At 49.6% G+C, this 10,956-nt stretch overlaps 1 protein-coding gene across 3 annotated transcripts in view; it reads left to right on the plus strand.

Moving 5' to 3' along the window:
* The window catches only part of FIP1L1 (factor interacting with PAPOLA and CPSF1), an 83,968-nt gene extending 73,012 nt beyond the window's left edge, over positions 1 to 10,956 (plus strand). For 2 of the 3 annotated variants that reach the window (XM_056558048.1, XM_056558029.1), the window contains 2 exons: positions 8,619 to 8,774; positions 10,611 to 10,956. In XM_056558048.1, the coding sequence (XP_056414023.1) occupies positions 8,619 to 8,774; positions 10,611 to 10,755 (301 nt within the window). In that variant the 3' untranslated portion in view covers positions 10,756 to 10,956. The remainder of the gene's footprint in view (positions 1 to 8,618; positions 8,775 to 10,610) is intronic. The other variant, XM_056558036.1, reaches the window with a different exon arrangement.

A 10,956-nucleotide genomic window follows, 5' to 3' on the forward strand; every position in this document is an offset into this window, starting at 1 on the left:
TAGGAATGTACAAAGGGGTGTATAGGAGCGTACATGGGTGACGGGTGTAGAGGAGTGGACAGATGGGTGTAGAGGAGTGTACATGAGTGACAGAGGTGTGTAGAGGAGTGTACATGAGTGACAGAGGGGTATAGAGGAGTGTACATGTGTGACAGATGGGTGTAGAGGAGTGTACATGGGTGACAGAGGGGTGTAGAGGAGTGTACATGGGTGACAGATGGGTGTAGAGGAGTGTACATGGGTGACAGATGGGTGTACATGGGTGACAGATGGGTGTAGAGGAGTGTACATGAGTGACAGGGGTGTAGAGGAGTGTACATGGGTGACAGAGGGGTATAGAGGAGTGTACATGGGTGACGGGTATAGAGGAGTGTACATGAGTGGCAGAGGGGTATAGAGGAGTGTACATGGGTGACGGGTATAGAGGAGTGTACATGAGTGACAGAGGGGTATAGAGGAGTGTACATGGGTGACAGAGGGGTGTAGAGGAGTGTACATGGGTGACAGATGGGTGTAGAGGAGTGTACATGGGTGACAGAGGGGTATAGAGGAGTGTACATGGGTGACATAGGGGTATAGAGGAGTGTACATGTGACAGATGGGTGTAGAGGAGTGTACATGGGTGACAGATGGGTGTAGAGGAGTGTACATGGGTGACAGGGGTATAGAGGAGTGTACATGGTTGACACAGGGGTGTAGAGGAGTGTACATGGCTGACAGAGGGGTGTAGAGGAGTGTACATGGGTGACAGAGGGGTGTAGATGAGTGTACATGGGTGACAGATGGGTGTACATGGGTGACAGAGGGGTGTAAAGGAGTGTACATGGGTGACAGAGGGGTGTAAAGGAGTGTACATGGGTGACAGAGGGGTGTAGAGGAGTGTACATGGGTGACAGAGGGGTGTAGAGGGTTGTACATGGGTGACAGGGGTGCAGAAGAGTGTACATGGGTGCAGAAGAGTGTACATGGGTGACAGGGGGTGCAGAAGAGTGTACATGGGTGACAGGGGGTGCAGAAGAGTGTACATGGGTGACAGGGGTGTAGAGGAGCATACATTGGTGAAAGGGGTGTAGAGGAGTGTACAGAGGGGTGTTGAGGAGTGTACAAAGGGGTGTAGAGGAGTGTACATGGGTAACAGAGGGGTGTAGAGTAGTGTACATGTGTGACAAATGGGTGTAGAGGAGTGTACATGGGTGACGGGTATAGAGGAGTGTACATGGGTGACGGGTATAGAGGAGTGTACATGAGTGACAGGGGTATAGAGGAGTGTACATGGGTGACAGAGGGGTGTAGAGGAGTGTACATGGGTGACAGAGGGGTATAGATGAGTGTACATGGGTGACAGGGGTATAGAGAAGTGTACATGGATGACAGAGGGGTGTAGAGAAGTGTACATGGGTGACAGAGGGGTGTAGAGGAGTGTACAGAGGGGTGTAGGGAGGTGTACAAGGGTGATAGATGGGTGTAGAAGAGTGAACATGGGTGACGGGGGCATAGGGGTGACAGAGGGGTGGACATGGGTGACAGGAGGGTGGACAGGGGGTAAAAGAGGGACAGGAGTGACAGAGGGGTGGACTGGGGTAACAAAGGGACAGATGGGTGAACAGGAGGGTGGACATGGGTGACAGAGTAGACAACAGGGGTAGACAGGGGGGTAAACATGAGTGACAGGGATGGACAGGGGAGTGGACAAGGCAGACGTGGATGACAGGAGGGTGGACATGGGTGAGAGGGGTGGGTGGACATGGGTGACGGGGATGATAGGTGGGGGGACATGTGTTAGTGCGGGTGGACATGAGTGATGGGGGGTGGACATGGGTGACAGGAAGGTGAACATGGGTGACTGGGGGGATGGACATGGGTGACAGGGAAGGGTGGACATGGGTGACAAGGATGTGGTCAGAGGGGTGGACAATGGAGGGTGAACATGGGTGACAGGGATGGGCAGGGGTGACAGAGGGTTGGATGGGGGTGGACATCGATGACAGGAGAGTGGACATGGGAGACGGGGTCAGAGGGGTGGACAAGGGTGACAAAGGGACAGATGGGTGAACATGGGTGACAGGGTAGACTACGGGGGTAGACGGGGGGGGGGGTAAACATGAGTGACAGGGTTGGACAGGGGAGTGGACAAGGCAGACATGGATGACAGGGAGGGTGGACATGGGTGAGAGGGGAGGTGGACATGCGTGACGGGGATGACAGGTGGGGGGACATGTGCGAGAGGGGGTGGACATGGGTGACGGGGGGTGGACATGGGTGACGGGGGGGGGTGGACATGGGTGACGGGGGGGGGTGGACATGGGTGACGGGGGTGGGGTGGACATGGGTGACGGGGGGGGGGGTGGACATGGGTGACGGGGGGGGGTGGACATGGGTGACGGGGGGGGGTGGACATGGGTGACGGGGGGGGGTGGACATGGGTGACGGGGGGGGGTGGACATGGGTGACGGGGGGGGGTGGACATGGGTGACGGGGGGGGGGGGTGGACATGGGTGACGGGGGGGGGTGGACATGGGTGACGGGGGGGGTGGACATGGGTGACGGGGGGGGGGTGGACATGGGTGACGGGGGGGGGGGGTGGACATGGGTGACGGGGGGGGGTGGACATGGGTGACGGGGGGGGGTGGACATGGGTGACGGGGGGGGGTGGACATGGGTGACGGGGGGGGGGTGGACATGGGTGACGGGGGGGGGTGGACATGGGTGACGGGGGGGGGGGTGGACATGGGTGACGGGGGGGGGGTGGACATGGGTGACGGGGGGGGGGTGGACATGGGTGACGGGGGGGGGGGTGGACATGGGTGACGGGGGGGGGGTGGACATGGGTGACGGGGGGGGGGGTGGACATGGGTGACGGGGGGGGGGGGGTGGACATGGGTGACGGGGGGGGGGTGGACATGGGTGACGGGGGGGGGGGTGGACATGGGTGACGGGGGGGGGGGTGGACATGGGTGACGGGGGGGGGCTGGACATGGGTGGGTGGACATGGGTGTGGGGGGGGGGGGTGGACATGGGTGTGGGGGGGGGGGGTGGACATGGGTGTGGGGGGGGGGGGGGGTGGACATGGGTGTGGGGGGGGGTGGACATGGGTGTGGGGGGGGGTGGACATGGGTGTGGGGGGGGGGTGGACATGGGTGACGGGGGGGGGGTGGACATGGGTGACGGGGGGGGGGGTGGACATGGGTGACGGGGGGGGGGGGGTGGACATGGGTGACGGGGGGGGGGGGGTGGACATGGGTGACGGGGGGGGGGGGGTGGACATGGGTGACACGGGGGGGGGGGGTGGACATGGGTGACACGGGGGGGGGGGTGGACAAGGCAGACATGGATGACAGGAGGGTGGAAATGGGTGACGGGGATGATAGGTGGGGGGACATGTGTGAGAGGGGGTGGACATGGGTGACAGGGGGGGTGTGGACATGAGTAACAGGGAGGGTGGACATGGGTCACAGGGGGAGGGTGGACATGGGTGACAGGGGGAGGGTGGACATGGGTGACAGGGGGAGGGTGGACATGGGTGACAGGGGGAGGTGGACATGGGTGACAGGGGAGGTGGACATGGGTGACAGGGGGAGGTGGACATGGGTGACAGGGGGAGGTGGACATGGGTGACAGGGGGAGGTGGACATGGGTGACGGGGAGGTGGACATGGGTGACAGGGGGAGGTGGACATGGGTGACAGGGTGGGATTACATGGTGACAGGGTGGGATTACATGGTGACAGGGTGGGATTACATGGGTGACAGGGGGGGGAAGGGTGATAGAGATGGACAGGGAGGTGGACAAGGCGGACATGGCTGACGGGGGGGGTGACAGGGGGAGGCAGACATGGCTGACGGGGGGACAGAGGGTGGACTGGGTGACGGTGGGGGGTTTAGACAGGGTTGAGAAGGTGAACAGAGGGGTGGAAAGGGTACAGTACCTTAAGTAAGCCGGCCCGCGCAGCTTGCAGTTCCACAGCATTCACGGGAGTCCGGCGCAGGTGCAGCTCGTTCCGCCCCAGGCAGGGACCCATTTTCGGCTCCCTGCGCCGTAAGGGAGAGGGGGACGGAGGGTGAAGGAGGGGGACGCGGGGGACACAGGGAACAGAGGAGGGAGGGGGAACACGGGGGACGCGGGAGACGGAGGGGAACACAGGAGACGGGAGGAGATGCAGGGGGACGCTGTGCGCGCAATGCGCACGCAGACTTCCCTTCCCCCCTGCGTCGTCAGGCCGGGGCGGGACATTTAAAAAAAATAATAATAATAAAAAATAAAAAAATCACGGCAAAATCCCGCGGCACCACGGACAGTGCTGAACGGCACACACGTGTGCCGCGGCACCGCGGTTGGGAATCACTGCATTAGGTGGTTCAGATCCTGTGACTGGGTTCCGAATACTGAGGCTATAATTTTGCACCATTGTTCCTAAATCTCCCTGTATTAACAAAGTTACAGTATTCTTATGCATATGTTTTTATATTTGGTCGTTGGGGGCGAACTATTAATTGTAATGGAGAAAACGTGCCTAACGTGTGGTTTTTGTACATAGTAGTATTTCCCGTGAAATAACAAATCTGGAGCATCTTTTCCTAGAATTGTGTTAGTGTAATTGTTTCATGAAAGATTTGTCATGTCAGAGTGGCATATCATAAGTTTTGATCGGTGTGGGTCTGGATACTCATTGCTAAAATGAACGGGCAGAAATGCTCATCTGAGTGCTTTCACTCTGAAAACTGACTCTCTAGAGCAGTGTTTCCCAACCAGTGTGCCTCCAGCTGTTGCAAAACTACAACTCCCAGCATGCTCGGGCAGCCAAAGGCTGTCCAGGCATGTTGGGAGTTGTAGTTTTGCAACAGCTGGAGGCACACTGGTTTGGAAACACTGCTTTAGAAAGCCTATGAGCCCATCTTCTTTGAGGAAGAACAAGGCTTGGCTGAGTGCTTCTCTCTGATCCTTTTAACGCTTGTGGAGGTCTCTGCACCCAGCCCCCCACTGATCAACAGTTACACTTTAACCATTCCTCTGCAGCCCCCCTGGAAATGTGTGAGTAAATTGACAAAAGCATGTTATCCACTTATTAGGGGGACGTTTCCCTACAGAGCATTAGTGGGTGTTATTGACATTTGTTGTCTATGTTGGCTTAAAGGGCTACTCCGCCCCTAGACATCTTATCCATTATTCAAAGGATAGGGGAAAAGATGTCTGCTCGCAGGGGTCCCACCACTGGGGACGCCGTGATCACCCTGCGTTCGTTAAGAGTGTTGAGTGCAGCACCGGAGGCTTGTGACGTCACGGCAACGCCTCGCTCGTGATGTCACCGCTACACGCTCCCTCAATGCAATTCTATGGGAGGGGGCTTGAGGGATGCCACCCCCCTCCCATAGACTTGCATTGAGGGTGCGTGGTGGTGACATCACGAGCGGGGCGTGGCGGTGACATCGCAAGCCTCCACCCTGCATCGCCAGTCATCCGGCACAGAGCGAAGTTTGGTCCGTACGCCGGATGTCTGAGGTGCCGCAGCCAAGATTGCGGGGGTCCCTAGCTGCAGGACCCCATCGATCAGACATCTTATCCCCTATCCTTTTGGATAGGGGATAAGATGTCTAGGGGCGGAGAACCCCTTTAAATACACCGGAATACATATACTTTTCTCCCTCTTCCAAAGTGAATTGGATTAGTCAGTCCTGTGTTTCAGTCCTGTGATGGTGCATTAGTGTACAGAAGAGATACAAGATATGTGAAGTGTTAAGTTTTCTGTTTAGAGCTGTAGCAGTTGTTAAACACTATGTTGTAGTGTTGTTATGTGCGGCGCTCTGCTATCCTCAGACGTGGCTAACCAGTACATGTGGCCACTGTGCTTCACTGTGATTCAGTGCAGATAGGCAGCATTACGTACTACAATGATTCATATCAAGAGCCAGATCAGTGTGAACTGCAGGAGACAAAATAGAGCAAGGATTTCAATCTCCATCTCCAATTGTATCTACCCTGTAGGCAGTAATGCAATTTTCAGGATGTGACAGCTTAGGAAGATTCAGTACAGAATGTTCATCATTGGCAGTATGCAGAGCCTTGTCAGGATGGACTCCGAGATTTCATGTTTAGTTAGCAGTAGGAAATGAGGGGGTGTCGTAATATTTTATCGCTACTCCAGGACTAGTTTGCTTGTCCATCCATCAAGGATAGTTGTATATTTTCACATAAATATTACACGTGTGAAAAGTAAATAATACAGTAGGGTTTTATTTAATAGTGTAGGGCAGCATTGGGAAGTTCTTGAATAAAGGTAGGAAAGGGGGTCCCGCAGTGTTCTTAGAGGGGGAATTTTTCATTGTCTTTTTACCTCCCTTTGGTTGGTGGACATTATAGGGGGAGATTTATTAAAACCTTCCCAGAGGAAGAGTTGCCAAGTTGCCCATAGCAACCAATCAGATCGCTTCTTTAATTTTTGAAAAGGCCTCTGAAAAATGAAAAAAGCGATTGGTTACTATGTGCAACTCAGCAACATTTCTGTTGAAAAGTTGTGATAAATCTACCCCTATGTGTTCTTTCCCCACATTTATCAGAGATGCACAGAAGTGTGGTGCAGGCTGGGATGAGGCTGGGATGATTTTGTGCCTAAATGTTAATGGGGTTGTCAATTTTAATTTTTTTTTTAATTTAACCTATTTGCTCAGACTGTGTAGTAAAACAAAGAAAAAAAAACTTCTCAGCCCCCTAGTAGCCTTTGTATTGGTACCTGGTCTTTGACATCATTTTCTGCATTTTCTGCAAAAGCAATTACAGCTACACCATGTAAAAAGATGCATATTTTTGGCGGCAAAATGCCATTGCGCACAAATTTATGCCTAATGTAGACCATAAAACTGCTGTACTATTAATACATTACCTGCTATTTTTTTTTTGGGCAGCCACCCCCCTGTCTGCCTGTTATCTGCAGATAGGGCTAGAAGGAGATAGGGCTGAAGCCAAGTGGTAAAAAAAAAAATGATTTGAAATCCTATTCCAGACCCCCTTTTTTTTATTTATTCAAATAAAAATCATAATCTCACCTTTCACCGCTCCCCTGATGCTGCTGGAATCTCTCTCATGTTCCCCAGCCCCCATCCTCTTCCTGCTCACACGTCACATAGTGTTCAGCTATCGCCTGCAATAGCAATGTCCTGCCTCGTCTGGTGATAGGGCTTGGGCACCAGGAAAAGGGCCAGGCCGGAGGACAGGACAGCAATTCCAGCAGCATCGGGGGAGCGGCAGTCCAGGCATACATTTTCACTGGCTAACTCCATTATACAATGGTGCCTTTTTCTATTATCAGATTGCAGTTTCTTATAAAACACAATTTAGATAAATGTGTTCAACAGAGAAACCAATGGCCGGGCACTAGCAGGACTAGGGTCTGAGAAATAGCATATACAGGCAGGACTCATGTATCCTGAAATATCGTTGGTCCTGGAGGTGCAATGTCCACAAATGGACTACAACAATGCTGAATGCAAGAATGAAATGACACTGCACTCACCATCCAACGCTGATTTATTCAATAGCTGTGAACAGGTACGGCGGCAGAGGCAGGGCAGACTGGAACAGACTGTTTCACGCTGAGATGCGCTTCTTTAAGCCGGCATACCGGTTTGAAGAAGCACACCTCTGCGTGAAACATTCTGTTCCGGTCTGCCTCAGCCACCGTACCTGTTCACACCTATTAAATAATTCAGCTTTAGGTAAAAGGTGCATTATCACCTTTATCTTTCATTGTCACTTTTGAGTTGGCTTCTTAGAGACTGGCGATAAAATGGTGGTTGTTTCGACAACTTCCACAAGCGTAAAAGACAGTCCTATCCCTTTTTGGGGAAACTGCTTCAAAGGTTCTAACTACTAATACTCTACAAAATGCAACTCTACAATATATCAAAATAAAAGAATATTCATAGCTTCAGTGCTCCTTATAATCTATAATGTTCTGTATGTGACTATAGATGAGGTGTCATGTATAACTAGTGCCAGTACTACAGAAGGGACACAACACATCAGACCATGTAAGGCCAACTTTTTGTAAGTGTAAGACATGTCCTGATTTATTAGCTCTTAATTTTCATGTAAGTTGGAAAGTGGTTATCTCTTCCTGAGCTCATTTGGCACAATTTTAGACTCTTTATCTTTAATGGTAGTAACTTCAGTAGATCAAGGGATGACTTCTGGGGAAGCAAAACACCCTCTGATCACATCTGGTGCATATCTCTTGTGATACCATCTTGTGTCTCATCTGCCAATGTGTTCTGTGTTGAAACCATCCAGTTTAGCTTTATTATGAAATTGTTAGCTTTATTATGAAACATTTCTATTTAATATAACAACATCTGAATGTAGACAACACGCCGTCTGGCTTGTTTAGGGTATTATGAAGACAAGGCTGCTAAATCCTAAGCTCCATAAAGGTGCATTTCATTGTTGTTGGTGGTAATGGTGCATAACCCATCTATGGAACTTTGTGGTTTGCATTTTTTTTACTTTTAATCTGTTAAAAAAAAAATCTTTAAAATCGCTTCCATTCTGGGTAACTATCTTTTAATGTTTGTGTGACATTTTTGTCTGCATTGTTTAACTTCATTGTGTTTTTACTTCTTTCTCCACAGCGAAGAGGAGCGATACAGGTACAAAGAGTATGCTGAGAGACCAGAGAGGGGCTATGACCGGCACAGGGAGAGAATTAGTAGGGAGAAGGAAGAACGGCATAGAGAGCGGAGGCATCGAGAAAAGGAAGAGTCCTCACGACATAAATCATCAAGAAGGTAATATCAACTAAATGCTTATTATGGTTGTGTCTTCAGTTTATAACTGAGGCCACAACGTTGTGCCAGATTAATCATACATCAGATGTCACCAATGATTCATTATGACGTTAAACACCTTCTGTTGTGGTTTCTGTCATTTTGATGGAAAGAATAGTACTGCTGTACTTTCTATCAGAATTGAGAAGACTGCTGTAAAAGCCTCAGAAAGTTGTGTGAACAGATCCTGATTAGGAAAAGTAACTTGTGCAGTACAAGCCATGGCCTTCTCAGTATACTGATTCCCCATGCTGTCTGAACAGTTCTTGGGTGGATAGACATTAAGCATTTGTCGAAAACAAGACACCTTTATTGACACTAAAGGGGTACTCTGGCTATGTTAAACTTATTCCCTATCCAAAGGATTTGTCTGATTGGTGGGGAGGGGGTTCCACAGCGATCAAACATCTTATGATCTCTAGAACAGGGCCCTTCTAGCCTCAGAGCACCCCGGCTGCGGAGGTAGGACATCGCTGCAGCTGCTAGTCCCTCCTGAGATCAGTTTGTCTTGGATGATGGGGGTCACCTTTTCTTATGCAGTATTTAGCTATTAAGGATGTATTTACACAGGGCAAAGTAAGGTGACGTAATTTTCTGTACTGAACTGTGCAGTCCACAATGTTGTAAGTATGGTTGTTGGCACTTTATAGTGTCAGGGACAAACCTTCGCTGTACTAGGGTTGTTGCACAGACCCTTATGTTATCTCATTAAGCAATTTCTTCTGATTTTGTTTTTGTGAAATTTGACATTTTGCGTTAATTCCTTTTGCAAAAAATTCTATTTTCCTAATTTTTGTCCAGTCGAGTTCTGGTTTCTGTATAGAATACGCAGTAACACATGATGAGCCAGTTATGGCTTTTACAGTAGGTTTCTGTTCCACCTGGTGTTTTCATGTGGCATTATATAGGCTGTGAAAATGGTTTCATTATGTTCACAGTCATTTTTTTGATGAATGGCTCAGGTTTATTCTGAGCTCTTGCTGGTATAATAAACATTAAAATCATACATTTAGAGAATTATACATAATTTGTCCCTTAGTAATTGGAATTTTCTTTGATGTATAATTTCTATTTGGTTATTCAATAACATTGGAATAAGAGAATTCGGTTTTATTTTATTTTCCTAGTTTTTGTCCTGTTTACATTGCAGACTCTCCTGCCGGGGGGGTCCGAGGGCACCCTGAATCACACTGCAATGTTTTTGTGCAGATTCCACCAAAATAATGAGCAAGGTCTTTCAGCAGCAGAACTTCAGCGGTGTAAGCGCCGCCCTTGAAGTGCCAAAGTGATGACACTGCAGCAGTATCCCTTTGACATCAATGGGATTCTGCTGTATGGGGATTTCTAAGTGAAATTACGCTGGGAAATCCTGTAATCTGAACCTAGCCTTATTGTTACTAAATTAACTGACTGACCAGTGAACACAAGCAGCAAGCTTCTATGGGTATATTCACACTTGGCCTTATTGTTGTAGAAATTTCTGCTACCCATTTATCTAAAATGCAGTAACAACATATTGCGAAACCTCTTCTCTGTTACCTTTTGGGAAATTTCCACAACTTTTGTTACATTGCCATTGATGTGGAGATAGCCGTTGCACCCAGCAATGATGACGGAGAGGCCTAAATTAATATATAACACCAGCATTATAGATTGCATGTATTGGTAGGTGGAAGCCCTGTTACAGGTTTGTTTTTGAACAAAGGAGTTTCATGCTAGGCCTTAGTTTGTTGTGCAGGAAAACTGTAAGTTATGAACCTTATAACCAATTATGTACTTTTGTGCTTCTTTACCTAGCAGCAGCAGGCGCCGCCATGACAGTGAAGAAGGTGACAGTCATAGAAGACACAAACACAAAAAATCCAAACGGAGCAAAGAAGGCAAAGACACAGGAAGTGAACCTGCCCCAGAGCCAGAGAGTGTCGAGCCATCTGCTGACTAAACCTGCTAAACACACGTCCGACGCAGAAGCTACTATTCATTTTACCAAGACAGATTCACGGACATGGTTTTTGTTAGAAATACAAGTATTTTCTTCAGATTATTATAAATCCAAACATTTGTTTGTTAGCATGACATTGTTCACTATTTTTCTTTTTGCATTTTTCTGGTTTCTGGGGAAGATTAAAGTGATTTTTTTTCA

This window comes from Hyla sarda, chromosome 1 (genome assembly GCF_029499605.1).
Source record: "Hyla sarda isolate aHylSar1 chromosome 1, aHylSar1.hap1, whole genome shotgun sequence".
NCBI classification, from domain to species: Eukaryota; Metazoa; Chordata; class Amphibia; order Anura; family Hylidae; genus Hyla; species Hyla sarda.